This window comes from Drosophila willistoni, unplaced genomic scaffold (assembly GCF_018902025.1).
Source record: "Drosophila willistoni isolate 14030-0811.24 unplaced genomic scaffold, UCI_dwil_1.1 Seg535, whole genome shotgun sequence".
NCBI classification, from domain to species: Eukaryota; Metazoa; Arthropoda; class Insecta; order Diptera; family Drosophilidae; genus Drosophila; species Drosophila willistoni.
Window position 1 is genome coordinate 270860 of NW_025814462.1, and position 22715 is coordinate 293574.

The 22715-nt window shown below is 38.2% G+C and overlaps 1 protein-coding gene and 1 pseudogene across 1 annotated transcript; one reads left to right on the forward strand and one right to left on the reverse strand.

Annotated features, from left to right (window-relative positions):
• Nucleotides 1-341: 341 nt before the first annotated feature.
• On the reverse strand, nucleotides 342-13753 carry LOC6637595 (nephrin-like). The gene is made up of 12 exons (XM_047013104.1): nucleotides 13744-13753; nucleotides 13471-13601; nucleotides 12020-12170; nucleotides 8959-9061; nucleotides 7011-7122; nucleotides 6812-6893; nucleotides 5391-5532; nucleotides 3613-3794; nucleotides 2570-2757; nucleotides 2375-2483; nucleotides 1120-1349; nucleotides 342-386 (listed from the first exon to the last, which is right to left on the reverse strand). Exons 1-12 carry the CDS (start codon nucleotides 13751-13753, stop codon nucleotides 342-344), a joined length of 1485 nt encoding a protein of 494 aa, XP_046869060.1.
• Nucleotides 13754-17126: 3373 nt separating this feature from the next.
• On the forward strand, nucleotides 17127-21327 carry LOC124461586 (annotated as a pseudogene).
• The last annotated feature ends 1388 nt before the right edge of the window (nucleotides 21328-22715 follow it).

Below are 22715 nucleotides of genomic sequence, written 5' to 3' on the forward strand. Positions count from 1 at the left end.
AGGGGGGATAAAGCAAAAGTTAAATACTTTAATTGAACTATATGTTTTTATGTGATCTATGACGTCTGAGTTAAACAATTTTGACTTAAACTCAGCTAGCCTTGTATCAGCGCCAACAAAGTTTGTGGCGTTGTCGCACACCATGCGCAATGGTACACCACGGCGCGCTACAAATCTACGTATACAAAGCTGAAATGCATTTGTTGACAATTCGGAGACTAATTCAATATGAATCGCCTTTGAAGCAAAACATACAAAAATTGCCGCATATGTTTTGTACGGCGGCTTTCCGCGAATCCTGTAAGACGTGAAAAATGGGCCGCAAAAATCTACTCCTGTTACTAGGAATGGTCTTTCAGCTCGTAGTCGATCAGCAGGAAGATTGCCTATCAGTTGAGTCATGAGCCTTATTCCCCATGTTATCCCTTGATTTAGCCAATAGCTTTTATTTATAACCCCAAGAGAGTGAAGCGAACAGCAAAACGGATAGGGACAGTAAGCAGAAGCTGGAATAAATTGCGGTGGGAAAGGGAGAAGACAGAGAGGGACAAAACGCGCTCTACCAACACCAATCGCCTTGACAGTTTAAAAGCTTTTTTAATATACACCCCCCCACATTTACCCCACACCGAAGACCTACACCAATATGTATTCCAGGTGAGCCCAGCAACTCGTGGTTGCCTTGGATTTTGTTTAGCAATTTCAGCAATTTGAGTAGTTGATTGGTTTTTAGTGCAGAAAAACAGATTGCCAAAGATAAACGAACCAAAGCCAAAGCCAAAAATGGTTATTTTGCTTGACAACTGGTAGACGAGAAGACTGCTAGAATAGTAGCAAAACCAAACAAAAAAAAAAGCAAAACCAAACAAGGGAATACAAAAAGGGAAAGGACAAAACCAATGGCCAAATCAAATTGCAATGCAAATGCAAAACCAAATGCCTTCAACTCACTTTCTTTTCGAGGGAGATAAAAAAAGGTATCCCTTGAGAGTGTCAAGAGTTGGTGGTGGTCATTTTGGCCAATTTTTAGTTTCCCTTTTCATATTTAGCTACTGTTTTTCTATCTCTCTTCGTAGCCCTGCTATAATCTCATCTCTTTTGTGCCTTTGAAATACTCACATTGCCATTGGGTGACCATTTGGAGACTCCTGCACCACCTCCAGCATTGCCAACTACCGACGTGGCTGCTGCAAATTCGCCAGCAACTGTGGCCGAAGCTGTAGCAACTCCTGTTCCAGCTCCTCCTGCTCCTGTTGATGATGCCACCACTGCAGTGGATGTGCTGCTGCCTGTGGTGGTGCCCACATTGGAGGCATTGCTTCCGCTACTGCCAGCGCTGCTGCCGCCAACTGTGTGTTTGATTGAAATTTATTGATGATGGTGCCGCCACACGTTTTTGGGGTCGCCATCGTCGTCCATGTCCAATGTCCATGTCCATTTCCATGTTCATGTCCATGTGGGTGGTATGTGGTTGCGTTTTTAGATTGGCGGGTTCCATCGTTAAAAATATTTACGATTAAAAGAAAATTGCATTTGTTGATTGGATTGGATTGGTTTTGGTGTCGGTGTCGGTGCCGTTGCCGGTATCCAATGTCCAGAGTGGGTTGTGGTTGTAGTTGGGTCGGTGTTTTGTATCCGCATCGTATTGTTGTGTTGATGAGATTGATTACGATTGCGGGTCGGGTGAAGCCAAAACAGCAGGAAGCGACCAAATAGCGGGTATGCGATAGCGCGAGACACATGAAAGTAAATGTCAGAAAAGTGGCCATAAAATTTGATTAAAGTTTAATGCTCAACGTGTGTGCACATCACAGTCAACTTATACAACAGCAAAAACAAAAAAGAAAGGGGGAGACCTCAACTGGCATATAATTTTTTTTCTCCCTTCTTTGGATGACATTGAAATTAAAGAACTCGAACAAATACTTGCTATTGAATAAACACATTTTAACATTTAAATCCAAATAAACTTTTTTGGTTAACTTCCACTTTAACCCTAGATGCCTTTAAATTATTCCGAATTGTTTCTTTGTCATAGAATTGAAATTAATTTATTTTTTTACAAAACTTTAACTTTACAAAATTTCTAATTATCACGAATAAGCAGTAATAGTTAAAAAATTAATTTATTATTAGTCAAATCGTGTGAAAAATTTAATATACATAAGTACTCAAAGAATCAGAATTCGAGTTTGTTATAAAAAGAATTGGCAGAAAAGTTCTTGAGGATTTGTTATGAAGACATAACATTAATAACCTAAGAAACTCATGGTCCTTTTTCTTTCCACTGCATTATTTAATATTCCATTCAATTAATTCGATTTGATTACCTAATACCCTTTCTAAACGTTTACAAATCGTTTACGATACTCACCATATTGAGAGGGTATAACATCCGGATCACGTTCATCTTCAACCAAATCCTCTGATGACTTTGTCTTTATATCTGTATGTTGCCAACGAGGTTTCTCCAGGTTTCCACTCTACAAAAAAAGGGAAAAAAGAAAAAAGGTTCAACACAAATAGAAAATAGTTTTATTTTCCAGTGTTTCTTTTTCACTTAACTCACCTTAAAGACATCATTTGGTTGGGCTGTTACACCGGCTGCCGTTGCCTTGCTGCCATGTTGACGATTGCGTCGCAAATTGTGTACAAATGTCACCACAAATATCCGTATCGCGATGGCCACACCAATAATTATGATGGTCAGAACGCTGCCAACAATCACCGGTGACAATGTCAGTGTTACATCGTCGTCTGTTCCCCGGTTGTTGTTCGTGTCGATGTTGTTGTAATTATAGGTTAACAATCGCAGGTCATAAATCATTGTAGGATTTTTAGATAGACGATAGCCAAGAGTTGTAGGTGTAAGGAAGTTAAATGTGTTCACAATTGATGATGGGTCGAATAGTAATGAAAGTAGATAAAGTAAAAAGCGGTTATCAATTGTGTGAATAAATCTATAAATAAATTGAGTTTAATTGGTTTTCGAAAATAGCCATAAAAATAGAATAAATATTTACTAATAGCAATTAGTATTAGGGAGAACAAATTTTAAATTAAAACTTTTATTTAACGCTCCCTTCATCTGCAGGTCGTTCATGTCAAAAAGTAATTTTACACATATTTTTAAGCCATCAGTAGAAGGAAGACAAGTATGCTAAAGCTGAAGTTGGAACTGTCGGTGGCAGTGGAGTGAGCCATCAGGCATCAAGGAGCATGTTGATTATGTAAGTACCTGCAGATGACTACTACCGAGTGCCTGTCAAGTGTCGCCCACATCTCTCTCGATCTCTCTCTTTCTCTCCTATCTAGTACATGGAAATGGAGCCTATTGCCTACACGAGATTAATACGGCAAGAGCAATCGGAGGGCAAAACTCTCACACTCCCACTGTCCCTGCCTCTCTCGTCTACCTGTCCTTCAAGTACGTCCATCAGTGCGTCAAATATCAAAGCGTAAAGGGGGAGCCCATAACAAAAAAAAAAAGAAGGAAAACAAGAAACTGGGAGCCAAGTAGAGGGCTCTGGCAGCAGCCCATCTACATCCATCAATCAAATGCACATACACATTTTCGGTTGGTACCATCTGGCGGCAAATCCTGCCACTCACCTGTCTTGTAAGCTGTTGAACCAATTATGAAATCGGGCAAAAGATACACTGCACTCCGTCCCTTCTGGTTGTACGAATAAATGCGTAAACGCAAAGAGTTATTCTCCTGCACCATCATCGAGGTTAAAGTATCCAAATTTTCCAATGAAAATAGCGATTCCTCAGGATTGCTTAAGTTGAATCTGCGGGTGAAAAAAACGAACATTTTGCTTATTAAATCAAAGTTCAACGGCATTTAAGCCCTTTAATCATGTGCAATCAAATATCAAATGCCAGAAAAAAGGACATTCCCCAACCCCTTCCGAATCTGTTTGTTTCTTTCTGTTCTTTGGCAAACATTCATGGGCATTTTTGCGGAATGTAGTCAATTGGACTGTCCATACAGATCCTGCGCCACACAAAACCCAAAACCCATAAGCCATTTCCATTCCCAATCATGACCTCAATTTGAATTTGATGCCTTCTGCTTAGTCTTTCTTTCGTTTCGAAAGAAATATTAGGGTTCCCAACATATATATAAGTATATGTTGATATACATATACATAGGATATATTCCTATGTATTTATGTACATACATTCCTATTGTGGCCATGTTATGCAATCTTTTTGAATGAGGGTTTTACTTTATTTGCCCCTTTTTTGGATTCGTTTTGGCTTTTCCTTTTTATTTTCTTTTGTTTTAATAAGCATTGGCTTTCTCTCCCTTTCTCGGCCCTTTTCGCATAATAATATGTGTGCATATGAATTTGATTTTCGCCTATTTATCTTCTGTATATAAATTGATGATTTTTCATCGTTTAATTCTGTAATTTAAACACAAATATGCATCAACATTTTCATTCACGCCTAATTACGCATCAACAAACATCAATTTAGATACGCATATAACGTATGAATTAATATATATTATATATTTATATACATATATACATATGTATTTATTTATGTGTAGTCTTAGCAATATGTGCATACAGTGGCGAGCACATGTGGATATATGTTTTGATACTGTGACTTTGAGTGGCTGTAAAACCCACATAAATGCATTAATCGATCCAAAATTTTCAACAAAAATCCATTAATAATATATAAAACGAAAACCAAAAAATTTTATTCATAATCCCCTCCTTAGCTTGAATTATCCATAAAAAACTTAAAAATGAGCATGTATCCACTATTCCATTGGAATAATTTGCAAATAATTCAGAAACGAGAGCCGTTTTCATTATAAAAGAATAATTAATCTGCATTAGCATAAGCAAAAGGTTCACCTAACCAATAATTTTGAAATTATTAATTATGTAGCAGTTTACACTAGGCTTAGTTTCAGCTAAATTTAGTTACAGTCTAAATTCAGTCAAATCTAGCTTTCAAACTTAGCTTTGGTGTCTTTAACCCCGATTCTTATCACATCTCTGTGGACTGCATATTAAACTACAAAGATTGCCATTTTTCATCTTGCATATTAAAAGATTAACTTATAGCTTATAAATCGGAAAACCAAATATAAAGATTGTCATATGTTTCACATGAGCATATGTATGTGTACTCTAGGTCCGAGCTGCTTGGGGCAGGGACAGCTTTGTCCACTAGCTAATTCGACTCCATTGCCCCCATGTGGCCCCTGGGCCAACTTGTCCCCAATGCCCAATGGATGTAAGCGGCTTAAAGGCAAATACCCGCCAGGTGGTCCAGTTCATAACCGACCCCACCTGCCTATGGTAGGGTATGTTGCCATATTGTAGTTGTTGCCTGTAGTTATAGTTGATTAATATGCTTACCTGGTGACGCCGGTGCGTGTTGAAAACATTTCGAGCACAAATATTTGTGGCAGTCCGCCGTCATAGCCGGGTATGCATTGTATGTCAACACTCAACTCGGTTCGGTTGAAGACGGTACAATTGCTGACGGCATTCGGCAGAGCTGCAAAAAAGAGAGAAAGAGAGGCATCAGATTTATGTTCAGATTCAGGTTACCCTCAGCCCATTAAAAAGTTGGCCAGAATTGCTAGTAGGAGTAGTTCGAGTCAAAAGTGATATGTGAAAAGTCGTCCCTTTTTCGATTTTCTTATTTCTTTTTTTTTTTTTTGGTTACTATGGTCCACACAAAATGCACAATGCGAGCAATCTCTCTTGGTCTTGCTGGCATATCGTTTCAGTTTGTCTGTGCTGGCTGTCAGTTTGTCAATTTGCGTTTGCATGTGGCATTAACATGTTAAGGTCAAATGCACGTAATGAGGCGAAGGTCCAAACGGATGGACAAACGGATAGTAGGAGTTAACTACCGGTTATACAAATTTGCTGGATTCACTGAAATTGCAAACAATCAATTCGTGATTTTAAGCTTTTCTGGCCGGCAAATCAATTTGATCGCATTTACGTGGCCATGGAATTCCAGGAAAAGGGCAGTTGTTAAACACTTTAACAACCAAATCGAACCGAGGACCTCTTATAACAAATGCGTATTGAGCCGATTACGTTAACTGAAGCCTCAATTGGTAACATGTATGGCCATTTAATCACTTTGTATAATGTGTAACAAAGGTTTTGGCTTTTGAAAACATAACGAAATTTAATTGTTGCCAATCTGAATATTGAGATGCTCTTACGAATTGAAAGTTCCAAGTTAACATTTTCAAAAATTTTGCAATTTTTACAAGAAAATGTTGAACAAAAATGTTGAATCTGTTATTTTATTTTTTCTTTTTAAAATTTGAGAGTAAAATTTTGGTTTAATGTTTTATGCTTCAATTCAAATTTAGGTATAGTATTGTGTTTGTATATTGTATTGTATATTTTTTTGAAATTCTAATAAGACTTTTGAAGTTGTATGTTTCAACTACAAATTTTCAATTTATATGATTTATATTTTGGCTACATCTAAAATAACACTATTTGATTCCTTTAAAGCAAAAAACTTTCTGATATCTATAAGAAAGCTAACATATTTAAATTTTAATTATCTGAATTCTTCTTATTTTACTTCTTTAAATACAACTTTTCGATCAAAAATGTTTAACAGAATGAAAATAATCAGGATACTTTTCTCTTAAAAATGTTTATGCATTATGCGGACAAAGCCCTTGATCCACCTATATATGTATGTATTTACGACTTTTAAAATTTAAGTGCATTAACTCGAGTATTAAACAAAAATGTATAATTTAAATAGGGAAATTTAAATTTGTTTTATTTGAACTCACCTGCCAGGACAACTTGAAAGAGACAGGGATGCTGCTGTGTGCCAACCTCGTTGGATGCCCAGCATGACAATGTGCCATAATCCTACAAGATATAAAAATATATATATAGATAAATTAAATGCAAGTCTTGCTTAATTGAACGAAATGTTGAAAGAGTTGGAGTGTTTGTTTTTGATGGGGGCAGGGCTTATTTTCTTACCTGATCAGTGACTGGTGTGTACTTTAAAATGCTGCGGCTACCATTCACGCTGAATCGTTCACTGCCCACATCGAGAGTTTCGCCAGAGTTGTTGAATTTCCAGCGAAATGTTCTGTAAACGAAAGATGAAAATGTTGTTGTATATTTTGTTGTTGTTGTTCTTGTTGATGTTATTTTTGTTTTTGTTGGAATTGCGTTGACATTTTGACAGAAGTGTGCAGAAGGCAGGACAGACGACATACAACCAGGACCAGGACAAGGACAGGCAACAGGACAGAACAGGAACATGTTGGCAAAGTTTTACATTTTTAAAATAGCTCGTTAAAATATTAAAGGTTAACACACACACACACACACACACACACACACATATATATATTATACATATAGCCTTGCATACCCAAAGAGAGAGAAAGCCTTTTAAAAGGTTAATTATCTCTGGCATATTCGGTTGGACGCTTTTGGGAGTGCAAAAATAAACGTAAATCAATAAGAGATATATAAATATATATGTATTGGCCTGTTAAAGGGGAAAAATTAAATAAATAATTAACGAAAACTGACTGAAAAATAAATAAAAAGGTGGCAAGTTGGAGGTCAAAGAATGGTTACATAAGTTTACATAAATAGACGACAAAAGTGAGTTTAAAACAGAACAGACACCTATAATTGTTTATCTTTAACCCAATCGACTTGATTCTCTAAAAGATATTCATTCTTCCATATACTAATTTTTTAAGGTATAAAATGATAAAACTGTTCCAGGTCTATAAAAAAACTATTTAATTAATTAAATGTTATTGAATCTTATTATAATTGCTGCTAGAAATGGATTCTAAAAAAGTAAATATAAATTTCTTCAAGACGATTCAAAATAAGTAATTTTGGTGGTATAAAAAACTGGGTTTCGGGTTGATAAAACCTGACTTCAACTTTAATATTAAAAAATTAAACATTTTTCATGCGTCTGCTGTTGGTTGTCAGGCATTTAAATGCTGATAAATTAACTTGTCGCTCGTTGGCACCCGCCAATGCCGCCCCGCCCCGCTCCATACCATTCATGGTCCGTCCCTGGTGACCCAGAGCCCGAAAAAATATGCAGCAGCATTTTTAATGTTCACGGCTCTTCTATGGCCGCAGTTCGCGCAACGAACCACACAATTACACGACACAGCTGCTGCTGCTGCTCTTGCTTTGCTACTACTGCCTGGCTCGCATATTTTCGCGGCTAATGATTAATTATTTTAGCATAAAGCGTCAGCTCAAGACGAGAAACGAAAAAAAACAGCAGCGTGGAAAAAAGAAAACAAAAAAAAATTGAAATTAAATACAAGATGTGAAGACATGGCAGACAGACAGACAGAAGACTGGCAGCTGGACACACACACACACACAAACACCCAGAAACAGTCAGAAAGAGGGAGAGAAAGGGAGAGACAGGCCACAGAAGCGGTAAAGGCCTCATTAAAAAAACATTAAAGCCCAGCACAGCACAGCCCGAGGCCCCCTCCCAATCCCAATTCATCGACCTTCATCCCTCTAACAAAACAGTTGAAATAAATTAAAACAAAAAACGAGAAGAAAAAAAGAAAAACGTATAAAGTAAAAACAGGAAGAACAACAAAAAATTAGCTTGATAAAATCAACAACAGAATATTGTTAAATTTTCACACATTTCCTACAGAATAAACAGCATTTTCCGTTACGCGCGTATACACACGCACACACTTATACACCCCTCACCCATACAATTACAGCCATTTGTCAATTTTGCAAAACTTCCATTCAACAGGAAACCGGAAACAATTGCCTACATACACATACATAAAGCAGTGGAAGGTAGGGGGTGAATATATAAGGATACAGGCGAAGCCTCATATAGATTGTCCTGGCTGTAAAGGCAAAGGCACAGGAAGTTTGGTTTTTTTTTGTTGTTGTTTGAACTTACCGTGGCGGAGGATCCGCTTGTATCTCGCATACAACTTCCACTGTCTCATCCTTGGAGGCGCCAATTAGTATAACGCGATCCGAGTGCTTGCAAATGGGTGTGTCTATTCGAGAAAGAACAAAAATGAATGTGAGAGCATTAATAAATATAGTCAATATATAGTCGACTATAGAATACCCTAATCAAATACAGTAAATTTAGCAACGAACTCTTAAAATAAAAAATATATAAAAACCCATAAAATTGGGTTTAGAAAAACAAATTAAACATACCAACTTTTTCACATTTTTACTAAACGGACCAAAAGAATATATAAAATATTTAAAAAACCAATTATTTGTATAGAAATTTTCTTGGATTGCAGCAAAAGTTTTCTATGCTGTGAGGTTTAAATAAAGTGTTACAAAGTATTTAAAAAGTTCATTATGCCCAGAACCAATTAAGTTGAAGCAAACTTTCTATGTAAACGCTGTGAAAATTGGTAAAAAATGAGGCATACCATTTTCCCATCTCAATGTGTGTGTGTGTGTCTGCATTTGTGTTTGTGTGTGGGCGTTGCATGAGAAAAACGCACAAAAGTGATTTAGACAGACGGACAACAGAGCTCAACGCCTCCCCATCACTCAGTCAATGGAATAGGGGAAAAAAAAAACAAAATGAAAAAGGAATGAGTAGGTGTAGGTGGGTTGCCAAAGGCCGTAGTCCGTCAGTGTCAAAGGCTATCCAAAAGACCCCTCACTATTTACCTCTCGCTTTTACACTCAGTCTCTCTCTCTCTCTCTCTCTCTGTCTGTCTCTCTTTCGCTTAGTTGTCGAGTGCCCGGTTGTTGTTTACTTGAAATTAATTAATGTGGCAACATGATTTAGTACTTCCAGGTAAATAAGGCGTTCCATAAAAATGTTAAAGGATTATTAGCTGACAGCACACGTGGCGTATGCGTAATTTGCTGTCGTCGCAATGCCAACACAACGAGAAGAGAGAAGAACCCGGCAGTCAGCAGGCAGGCAGGCAGTCAAGCCCATCTTTTCATCATGCCCCAAAAGCAAACCCAACCACTACACCCTTTTGTACCCAGTCGAACCGAATTTTTGATGAATTGTTTATCTTAAAAATTTACAAAAGGGCGTAATTAATTAACCAGAAATGTTACGCCCTTAATATTGTTATGTTTTTCTTGTCATTGTTGTTATTGTTGTTGTTGCTTAATTTCGTATTTAAATTTCCAAGCACGAGAAGTGATTACTTAGTCGTTTGCTAATTAGTGAGTGCTTCAATGTGGGAGCACAAAGAACTTGACCTATGACAATTGTGTAGTAAGCAGTCCCTGGGGTAAGGGATAAGTTCATTGACATTCTAATTATATTGACTCAAGATAGAAGATGAATTAGCTAAAGATGGCTTAATATATATATATATAATCAATGTCTGAATTGGAAGGCATAAAATCAGCTATATTCATCTTGATTTGCAAGAGAAGAATTAGAAAATCATTAGGGTTTACTTTGCCAATTTTATTATATAATATTATGTACATTTTAATGAATTTTCGCATTTAAAAAGCGATTTCAATACTATGCACTCAAGAGAACTAAAGTAACAACGATTTTTTATTGCAACATTTATTGTAATGTCAGATTAATAAGTGTATAAAGAAGTTTATAAATGGCAGAGACGAGAGCTAACTTAACAATTTAAAGTTTCCAACTGCAGTTTCCCTCTACATTTATGTAGTTAGTTTTTGGGTAATTTTTAAAATGTTCTCATATTTTGTATAACACTCATCAAAATTAGCATTCAGCTTGTCCGCCTCATGTGTGTTACAGAACTTTTAAGTAAAAGAAAAAAAATGAAAGCCAAAATGGAAGCATTCGGCGCACTCCATTTAATTTATGGCTCGGAGCAATGCGCCTGTCAAGTTATACATACATAAGTATGTGTGTGTGTGTGTGTGTAAAGTACTTGAGTTTGTAGCAGCAATTGGTATGGCTCAAAATGGCAGCAGCGACTGGAGCTACATATGTATCACTCAAAAGCAGATAGCTAGCCCGACCAGCTTCGCCCTCCTCTTTGCCCCAATGCGGCACTGCCACCGCAGCCTAGACTAAGCCACTAGCTCATTATGACTCTGATCATCATCAGAAAGAACAGAGTAATAGAGAGAAAGAGAGATGCAGAGGCGTCTGTCAAATTGCTTAAATTCAAGCACAGCTGCCTCGGTCGAATGATGGTAGTGTGGCAGGACGGGATCGGAGCTTGGCAACTTTTGTTAAGATGAAGATGGTTGGCAACATTTCGCGGGCTGTTAAATTGAAGCATAATTCCGCTTGGTGGTGCCCTGCAGCTGCAGCTGTTTCACTGCCATGCCCCGAACCTCCTCTCCAACCACCAGACTGTTTGCTATGAAATATGGCCAAAAAGCAACGCATGTGGCAAGCATACATATGAAAAGCAAAGAGACAGAGAAAGAAATAGAAGCAACAGAGAGGAACACAAAAAAAAAAAAAAAAAAATGGCACAAGAAATGTTGTATTTATGCAAAAAGCGGAATGAAAAATATTTTCACAGCCTTGACTTGCCACTGCAACGCCGAGCCAAGTCGACGAGTTGAGTTGTAAAATGAAAATGGCAGCAAGAAAAAAAGAACCAACTACAACCAAATTGCAATACATCAAATAGGACGAGACCAGACGGGATGGGATGTTTTTGCCGCCTTTGCCGGCTGCACTGTCTGACTTTATGATAAGAAAACAGACAGACAGAAAGACAGACAGTCAGAGCGACCGACAGTCAGACAGACAGAAGAGAAGAGATAAAGTCCGAGTCCCAGATAGATGATGCATTCAAACAAAGTGCCGCTTGGCAAATTTATGCTTGAAAATCGCTGATGCAACACAAACGCAGTGTATACTCAGTACTCAAAGCTCAGTGACCATCATCAAGGAAAAAGAAAATCTCTTTAAATTTAAGTGGTAATGCCAACGAATTGGCTAGTTTATGGACTGTAGTAATAGTATCGGATAACTAGAAGGGAATCCTTCTTTTCGCTACTCACTTTCACACGCAATGGCAATTGATTGCTGACCGTTTCACCCTCATCGTTGATGGCACTGCAAGCATAGTTGCCCGCATAGTGTTTCGTTATCTTTTGCAGTACTAAACTTTGATTTGACCGGATGACACGAGCCGAGGTATTGTGTTCCAAATGTATGCCCTGCGAACGAAGTGAGAGAGAGTTAATACAAATGATTTTGTTAAATATAAAATTAGATATCGTAAAATAGGTAGTTATAATAGTAAGTTAATAGGCCTGACACTTCCTGTGGCCTATCTTCGCATTGGGTTCTTCCAGTAGGTCAGACTGCGGTTTTTCCCTTGTTTTAACCAATGAAATTCTAAAACTCTTAACCCACCCACATATAAATTTATCCTATGAAATGCTTTTTTTAATCCATTTTTTCAGCCAATAAAACACAACATTTTCAGGATTTCAAGGAAAGTTTTCGTAGCCTAAAAACGTTTGAAGGTTAAGGCTTTTTTAATATGAACTGCAATTTTCAATTCAAGAATCAATTTGTATGACAGAATTTATATACTTGCAATTCATAAACTCGAAGGTAAGAAAAATGGGTATGAAATATGTTTCAATTTTAAACGGACTTTATATTTTTGACCTCCCTGTATTACTTTTCTAATATTGTTAAATAACACTAAGCCGTTTTTGTAGAATCTTTTGTTTCTTTTCGCATTTTTTACTATCCTTAAAAAATTAATGCAATCTGAGAGTTTTTGTCCTTATTTAAATTATTTTAGCATCAGCTAAAATATTCGGACTGTCTTAGGACAAGAAGAAAAACAGATCTATAAAGAAACTACGCGAAAATTGAATGCTCTCAATTATGGATATCTTCTGTCACTTAAACTCTTTTAGCTCACCTCGTGCATATATGCATAGTGTAATAACCATTTTCTGTCTAGAACCACTCGAGGTCGAATTTCAATTTGGCAAAATCCGCTAAGCACTTCTGTTAACCAAACTCAACCGACTAGCATCTACCTTAACGTTCAAATGCCATGGCGGCACCATAGAAAATTCCCCAACTGGCAGAGATTCCTAGCTCCCTGAGTGATTGCGGGACTCGCCTCAGCGACTGCACTTGAGCGACGGCAAAATCAATGCCACAAATCCCAAAACTATTTTGGTCCAAAATGGTAAAGTTCCCTCTGGCCCACCCCTTCTCGCACAGCCAACAAAACCATATCCACATCCGTTTTTGCTGGTGTGAATTGAAATGAGCAAAATGCAACGAAGCTCAATGCATCACGATGTCATCCCAGAGCAGTCACCTCAACGCATACGCAACTTGCCATGTTATTGACACTTAAACAGAAATGAATGGAGTTGTCAGCGAAGCAGACAGCCGGGTCCGGGGTTTTAAGTTCCGGGCCCAGGACTTCTGGTCGTCGTCTTGGCTAAACACATACAGCTTGAATTGATGGTGTGCAGGACCTACATTATGTAACCACAAGAGTTTCCGCCATTGAGGATTCGATTGTACGTGACACTCGAAGTAAACATCGTCGCCTTCCTTGATATCATCCGGTGTCAGAGTTGACCCCAAGCGTAATGTGACCAAAGGTGGATCTGCAAATAAGACGAAGCAAAATGGTCGAAATAAATTAGAAATTTCACAGTTTAATTAAGAAAGTAAATATAAGTTTGTAAAGGGGAAACTGAGGCTAATTTTTCTCTTTTTTTTTGGATTCCAATCCGAATTGGGGGTTACGTTTTATCATTATAACAGCATTCGATTAATAGTTTTATATTATTATATTTCCACATGCTAATGAATGTTTTTGTGCCTTGCCGCAAAAAATTTTACGAAACGTATGTATGTGGTTTATTTTTCTTGTCACTAAAGATGGTATATTTTTGAAGCAAAAAAAAAAGACTAAACTGACATCGATAAAAGCAGCTATAAAAAATCGAGCTTTTATAATCGACCCTAGGGTTGCCAAGGTTTACAATCTTATTAAAATGGTTCCGTTTTTCTCGAAGCTGGCAACGATTTACCATTCAAACAAAAAGGGAACAGATCTGGATTCTACTAAAAACTGTTCCCAAATTTGATTCCAAGCCGGACAAATAAACTAAAGGAGCAAATTTTATTCTGCTAAAGTTTTGGAAAATGCAATAATTGAATCAATTTTTTATGTAGATATTTAATATCGTGTCAAGTGTCGGATGTTCATGCATGAAATGTTACAATCCTTTCCATTTGTGTCCTTTTATACATATGTACATATGTATGTATATCTTGTGACTAAGCGACCTGCTTGTCATCACATATGTATGTACATACATATATTCATATATCCCAGGCGCTGTCATGATCAAGCTGATTTAATAGTTTTTGCAAATATGAGCGATTTAGAGCAATAACAACAAGAGTTATGACGACATCTCGTTGCCAACATTGTGGACAAGTAGCGGAATGGGTTTAGGGTTGGAGGGGGTGAAACTTCTGTTCTTGGGGCTTCTTCCGACCGCTGCTGTTTGCCAACATGTGTTGCCGCTTAAGTCGTTTGAATTTGCTTAACGAGCCACAAACTTTGCGACAAACAGAAGAAGGCAAAACAGTAAAAAGGATGCAGACGAGGCACCAAGGCAAGGACGGTCGCACGTGCCAACCTTAATATTGTTGAGTTATTGGCGGCCAAAGCCAAACGCCAGCAGTCAAGAGTTACATAGACGCTGCCGCCGAGGACGACGTCGACGATGACTTTAGCTCTATCGTTGTCGATGCAGACGACGACCCATGCCAAAAGTTCCCTCCTTCATTCCTACCCTGCTCTTTTTCCTTTCAACCAAAAACTTTAGAATGGCCTGAAAAAGTTTTGCTCGCCTTTGGTCGGCTCGTCTGTCAGTTGGGTGGGGTTGAGTCTGTCGGTTGGTTGGTTTGTCGGTCGATTTCTCCATCCGCCACTGCCAATCAGCCAAAGTGCCTAAAGGGCCACCAAAACTCTTTCGCTGGCAAAGTCGCGTTCGCGTATTTCCGCACACATGTTGCAGGGGCATTTCTGTGATTATCATTTACCGTTTACCACACAGAACGCCCCCTCCCGCCCAAAAATTCTATGCCAGGGCAATGGAAATCAATGAAAGAAATTTTCAAAACGGAACTCCAATCGATCCGTAAACGGAGCTGCCAACTTTCCGCCGTTAATTTATGTTCAAATGAAACCATTTGTACAGAGAGCATGTTGTGTGGCATTTGGGACAATTATTGAAATGCGTCTCGACTCAAATTGGCAACTAAATTGCTTCGAAATAGTTTCCGTGCCTTTCTCATAAATCAATAAAACGAAAAAAACGGTAAAAGCTCTGTATTTTCTTTGTTTAAATTTTTGTATAAATATAAGCTTAAATATAAGCGACTTGCAACTTGAGAAAAAGTGTAATTCTTATCGAATTATGAAAAAATTGTTATCGAAAGTTTTTATCATTCCTAACATTACCCAAAAAAATATTGAATTGTTATCTGATTTCTTCGTTATGGACTGAAGAAGTCGCGTAACACGTCATATTTTTGAGGACCAGAAAATATAGCGCTGTACAATTGCATCTCAAGGTAATAAAGATTAAATACAACGTATACATCGAAAACCCGTTGCACTCTTTGTTTTCAAATAAATAATTACTTCTTAGTGGAATGCAAAGCTGCGCTTTTGCCTTCAATTCCCTTGAAACTCAACAAGTTATTATTCTAATAGATATTTAAGCAAGCGGTGCTTTTAAACTTCTAAATATTTGTATTTAAAAAGTTAATATACCTCGGAGCAATTCGACAAAATATCATTCAACGAGTCAGTGCCGTGATAACTAGTCGTTCCAAATAGTGAAGAAAAAAAAAGTTTTTGAAAAAAAAAAAGTAAAAAAAAATTCAATTTCGCAGTAAAAAAAAAGTTTGCAAAAATGCCAAGTAAACAAAATTCAGTAACAAGATCCTCGCACAAGTCCTTGGTAGATTTTAAACCAAAATTTTTGGATTCGAAAGACATCGAGAATGAAAGTCAACCACTGGCAAAAAGGATTCTACTATCAATGCAAACTGAAGCGGGTAAATTAATGGTTCAGAAAATGGTTGCATCGGCCGCCAAACAGGAAAACAGCAAAATTTCCTCGCCTCCAAAGGAGAAAGAACCAGAATTGCTGCTGTTCCCATCGAGGTCAAGCCTGGTGGTTCCAAATTTCGAAAAACCTGATGGAACTATTTTTAATGGAAAGACGACAAATGTTTTACGAAAACGCGAATATAATCAAGCTTCAATCAGTCCAATAATGATGATAATGAGAATGAGAAAATGAATGAGAATGTGAGTTATTTAAATAATTGGCCCATTCATGACTACACGAATAAAGAGAATCAAGAAGGTAACATTAATGGAAAACCACAAACAGTATCACAGAAATTTTTTTAATATACTTTCCACCCATAGATTTCTTTAATACAGAATCAAATTTTAAGCAAATGATTCGATTTCAAAAGCTAACATTTTTGATTCCGGGCAAGAAATAAAAATGGAAATTCTACACAGAAGCGAGGACAACAGTAGTTCTTTATATGTCGACTATAAACCCAATTCGGATAATCAAGGGGAACCAGAAATTAGTTTTAATTTTACATATGATAATCTCAAAAACGAAATAAAGTCGATTCCAACAGTATATAAAAATATTAATGGCAATGTGAATATAAATGATGTGAAAAATGTTTCCATAAATATTGATTTTTCGAATCTTGTGCTGAATACGGAAACGAATCATGAAGTGATGAAAGGTAGGAAATTTGATATACCATCTGATCTTGAGATAGATGCCGTCTACAAGCTGAATTGGACTCATTGCTACCGTCTGAGGAATCCGAAATAGATGCTCGCCTACAGGCCGAACTTGACTCATTGCCCTTCATCGAGGTGGATAATACAGAAGATAAGGAATTGATGAATTTATGAAATCGCTTTCGTATACGAAGGCCGACCAGAGGTGGTGGAGGGAATGGTGGTGGAGGAGGTACCCACAACTGCTAGTGCCATAGAAGGTCCACAAACACAGATACGTGTTCCCCTTGGTTCAGATCCAAAAAATTGTGCACAAGTATATGCGGCAGTGGAAAATCAAATGCCAGTGGATGAAATGCAAGTACCCCATAAAGATTTGGATTTGGATTTGGATAATCCAATATTTTTTCCCTTGGTGGGTGCTTCCAATTTTCTACAACCAATGCGAACTTTTGGGTATTTCCGAAATGGTCACGGTGAGGATATTCCCGTGTCTTTTGTTATGGGACCAGATGGTTTGGTGACCAATGTTTCCATGGTCTCTGATGACGGTAACGGAATTGGTTTGCCATTGGATCAGCAAATGGAGAGCCTTACAGCTGCACAACTGGATCAAATACTGAAGAGTGGCCGTACATATTTAGCCAAGCCACCAGGGGCTAAATCATCGTCATCGTCGTCGTCAGCTCCTAATCGTAAAATGGTTCCCAAGAAACTAGAAGAAGAAGTACCAGATGATGAAGGTCTTCCACGAGAACCAGCTGTGGAAGATGAAGAAGCTGATTATGAGGAAATTGGCGTATCCGACACATTTGCCGAATATTGGCCCAGTAAACTGAAACTTGGCAAGGCCCATCCAGATCCAGTTGTTGAAACTGCAACTCTATCCTCGGTGGAATTACCCGATATAAATATGAAGTTGGCACTGGCGAATAATTTTGAGGCTGCTGACTCTTTGAGTGCCCTGCAAATGGAAGCAGTTGTCTATGCTTGTCAGGCTCATCAACAGATTCTTCCCAGTGGCGAACGAGCTGGTTTCCTCTTGGGTGATGGAGCTGGTGTCGGTAAAGGCCGGGCCATAGCTGGCATTATATATGAAAACTATTTGCATGGACGCAAACGTGCCCTATGGATATCGGTTTCGAGTGACCTCAAATTCGATGCTGAACGGGACCTTTCTGACATTGGGGCCGATGATAAGATTCCGGTGGTAGCATTGAGCAAATTCAAATATAGTCGCATTGATTCCCAGGAGAATGATAATTTCAAGAAGGGTGTAATATTTTGTACATATACTTCGCTAATTGGTGAGTCGCAAACCTCAAGCACAAGTATAGGACACGTTTGCTGCAGTTGGTGCATTGGCTGACCAGGAAATTCGACGGTGTCATTGTCTTCGATGAGTGCCACAAGGCCAAGAATTTGAGTTTGATGAATGGCGGCAAGTCGACAAAGACGGGAACTACGGTCTTAGAGCTGCAACAGCTTTGTCCCAAAGCCCGAGTTGTTTACGCTTCGGCCACGGGAGCCAGTGAGCCACGCAATATGGCTTATATGGTTCGTTTGGGTCTCTGGGGTCGCGGAACGGCCTATGCTGAGTTCCCAGATTTCGTTAATGCTGTCGAGAAGAGGGGCATCGGTGCCATGGAAATTGTGGCAATGGATATGAAATTGCGTGGCACATATATAGCACGTCAATTGAGCTTCAAGGATGTCAGCTTTCGCATTGAAGAGATTCTCATGTCTAAGGATTTCCGTAAGGTGTACAATATGTCTGCTGAACTATGGGCTGAGATTCACAACAAACTCCAAAGATGCTGTCGTCTCATGAGCGTAGAGAATCGCATACAAAAGATTATCACTTGCCAGTTTTGGTGTGCCCATCAGCGTTTCTTTAAGAATCTTTGCATAGCGTCCAAGCTTAATCAAGTAGTGAAAATGACTCGCATTGCCATCCGCACCGGAAAAGCGGTTGTTATTGGTCTTCAGTCCACGGGAGAGTCAAGGACTTTGGAACACTTGGATCGAAATCAGGGAACCATAAGTACCTTTGTGTCCACATCGAAAATGATATTGCAATCGTTTGTGGAGAAACATTTTCCAGCCCCAAATAGAGATGCATTTCGTCATTTAGTTAATACTGGAGAATTTTTAAACAATCACTTACTAAAAAATCTCGTTCAGAATTCTCCGATGACGACGAAGAAGAAGACCCGGACCCAGCGGACAGTGATGTCGAAATGTATGAAAACAACTGGTTATCAGATGATGAGGATAATAACAATAATAATAAACATAAGCAACAAAATAACAAAGCAGGAACTACACGCAAACGTCGTGGAAGGCCACCAAATCCAGATAAAGGTAAGTCTGGTGCAATTTAGTTTCCAAAAAAACAGTGGTGGGTTTACCCAAAGACCAGTATATCAGGGCCTAGCGCGGTCAGATATTGAGGCGTTATTTAAAAGAAACTAGAAAAGTTGAACTGAAAGGCAAGATGAATATTTATAATTAAATTTTTATTGTATCGCCTCAAGCAAAGTTTAAACACTTCATTCATTATCATTATAATCATTCGTATTTTTGGCTTCATTCGAGCTGTTATCTAGATTAAGACAATTTATAGCATACTTAAGTGGGCTACTAATTTTAGATTACCGTCTTTCTATTCCTTATGCACACAGCTGAAAAAGTAACCATGCACGAGCGCATTTTACAGCACTTATGCACCACTTTGCGTAATCGAAATGATGATGACGATGATGATGAGCCCGGACGCAGTAGAGCAAATAAGATCAAAGTTGCAGAGCGCGATGTTGAACGTTGTATTAATATGCGTGAAGCTCTTTTGGATAAGATTGAGACTGTCGGACGTCGTTTGCCACCAAATACTTTGGACAAACTGATCGCTGATCTAGGCGGTCCGAATATGGTGGCCGAAATGACTGGCCGTCGAGGACGTGTGATTTGTGATGAATTCGATGGCTATAAATACGAAACTCGTTGCGATAGTGATGCTACAACTGATATGGTCAATTATAGGGAGAAGCAACGTTTCATGCAAGGTAGCAAGCATGTGGCTATAATATCTGAAGCTGCCTCTAGCGGCATTTCACTGCAGAGTGACAGACGTGTCTCCAATCAGCGACGACGTTTGCACATTACCCTGGAGTTGCCGTGGAGTGCTGATCGAGCTATACAACAATTTGGCAGAACTCATCGTTCCAATCAGGTCAATTCACCGGAATATGTATTCGTTATTACGGATTTGGCAGGCGAACGTCGTTTCGCCTCGACAGTGGCCAAACGTTTGGAGAGCTTGGGTGCACTTACCCAGGGCGATCGTCGAGCCACTGATGCTCGTGATTTATCGCAATTCAATATCGATAATAACATTGGACGTGCTGCCCTAGATAGTGTTATGCAACAGATTACTGGCATGAAGACATTGGAACGTTGTTTTGTGCCTTCAACGTTTAAGGGCAATTTCGTACTTGATTGTGCCCATGCCTTGGCTAGCGTTGGTATGATCAATTGTGCTGAAGAGGGGAAGATTAAGATATTTTCCATTGAAAAGGATAGTAGCAATATCAAAATTCTTGAATCGAATTTTGGGATGCCGTGTTGAGATACAAAATGCTTTCTTCAAGTTCTTCATGGACAATATGTATTCACTGATCTTAAAACTGAAGCGTTCTGGTCACTTTGATTTGGGTATACTCGATCTAGATGCCCATGGAGCCAGTGTCAAGCCCATTAAGCTAATCCGATTTGTTCGAAAACATTCGACAGGGACTGCAGCCACTGAATTGCATACAGTGTCCGTTGAACGTGGCATGTCTTTGAAGTGGCCCTATCAAAGTGAGTTTTAAGTCTAACTGATGCTTTTCATTTTTACTCAATAATTTTGTTTTACAGATATCGCAGGAGGGTCTATACGATTATGAAGGTTTCTATATACTCCAACAGAATAGCAGAATAAGAACTCAGCCATACTCTGTCTGCGTGCTGCAACAGACTCAACGGATGTTAAGTCAGCAAATAAGATAAATTTGCAAATATATCGTCCCAATACCGGGCCACAGGTTCGCACTGAGACGGTCAATTCATTAACCAGCCGATATGTCAAAGTGCCACCCGAGGTTGCACGTTCATTTTGGCAGCAACAATATGACGTGTGTCTGACTAGATGTTCGCATGTCTTTTGGAATAGAATTTGCCCCTTTAAAGGTGGTTGTGAGGTGGGTTTACGTGTGCGTACCTATCATGTGCTATCGGGGTTGATGTTGCCCATATGGGATCGCATTGAGCTGATTATCCACAAGAATGAACATAAGATACAAATTCTTCGAGTTAAAACCGATAATAATAGGAAAATTGTTGGTACAGTTGTCCCTCATGCTGTCTATGATGAACTCGTTCAGAATTTGGCCTCTGATTCAGTAATGGAATTTCAAAATATACCCGGAAGAAAAGAATAAAACCAATTGGCAATAATATATCCCATTTTATTGTCATTCTACAAAGTATCCCTTCTCTTTTTTTTTTCTTCAATTGTATCTTGGCCACTTTTAAAAATATCAACTCAAATTGCGGCGGCATCCGGTAAATTATAGTATATATGTATTTGTCTGTGTGTGTGTGGCATAAGCTTTCGCTTTTACCAAATGCCAAGCACGCACAAGAAAAGAACCCATGGAAGTTGAAACAAGACAGAAGCGGAGCCAATGTTGCCAAGCCATAAACAATGGAACAATAGGGACCCACTTGCTCTGGGATTGTGTCATATGTATTGTCTGCAATGCTGCAGGGGGAATCTCTCTACGACGTCTGTGATTGCATTGCATGTTTTTACTCTCTACCATCGTGTAGAGGATAATTGGGGTATTACAAGGTCGTTATGGTGTTTGCAACAGGCATTACAAAGAAAAAAGTGAACCATAAAACCTTTATTTCAGGAAAATTTAGTTATTTTCAGATATGCAATGTATTGTATTCATATTTTTAAAGAGGGTATCTTTTAGTCGTTGCCTGGACTTGCTTATAAGACTTTTCTTTTCCATCTTTGTCTGTGTCTTGCCTCTCCGTGCATCCCCCTGACAGCTTTCGTTTTACTCTTATTGCTTTGTATTTATGTGTGTGTGTGTGTGTGTGTGTTACATTATAAATTTTAAAACGTACGCACACGGATTCTCCTAGCACATAGATATAAACCAAATTATACAATGGCATAAAGTATGCCAAATGGCCTTGGCAAATGTCGTGCCTAAAGAAGCTAAAAACGAACTTGGCATAATAACTCACGCCTTATGGAGAGGCCCCACACTTTAAAATTATGTGGAAGTCTATAGGTTAAAGTTCTTAATGGGTTATCTCTTTTTTTGTGCAAGTTTTCCTCAAAGAACATTAAATGGTTCAATTATAAGTTAATTCGAAAGTAGAACAGAAAGGAAAACGTGAGTTTACCGACAATACGAACATAACGAACATCCTTCAGGTATCAGGTCAGCCAATCCAAAAATGTTTCAAAAAATTTGTGTCTTGATATAGATAGATTTAAAATTTATACTTTCATCTATTAAATATAAGATAGTCTAGCTATGCATTTTCCAAAGAATTTAAAATAAATAGTAAATTTACATTTCCAAAGGAAAAATGTCTGCTTTTCTTAGACTAATGTAATAATTTGTCACTTTTTTATATTTTATTTTTAGATTGGATATCACTCTACAAAACATGATGAGAATAATCCATACTGGAGAACAATCCATATCAAAAACTGGCAGAACTTCTCACAAAAGTACAAATTATTGTGTTAAATAAAAAATAACTATTATAATTTGCAGTTACTTTTAAAGCGGTTATAAGTGATCTCTGAATTGAGAAAGAAATCAATTTTTTATTTATTTTTTATTTA

Excerpts from the sequence above, each read along its gene's own strand:
- LOC6637595 (XM_047013104.1), bottom strand. Across the intron at positions 7,123-8,958 it reads CAAGCGGATCCTCCGCCACG|AACATTTCGCTGGAAATTCA; the intron begins GTAAGTTCAAAC and ends TTTCGTTTACAG. Across the intron at positions 5,533-6,811 it reads CTTTCAAGTTGTCCTGGCAG|CTCTGCCGAATGCCGTCAGC; the intron begins GTGAGTTCAAAT and ends TCTTTTTTGCAG.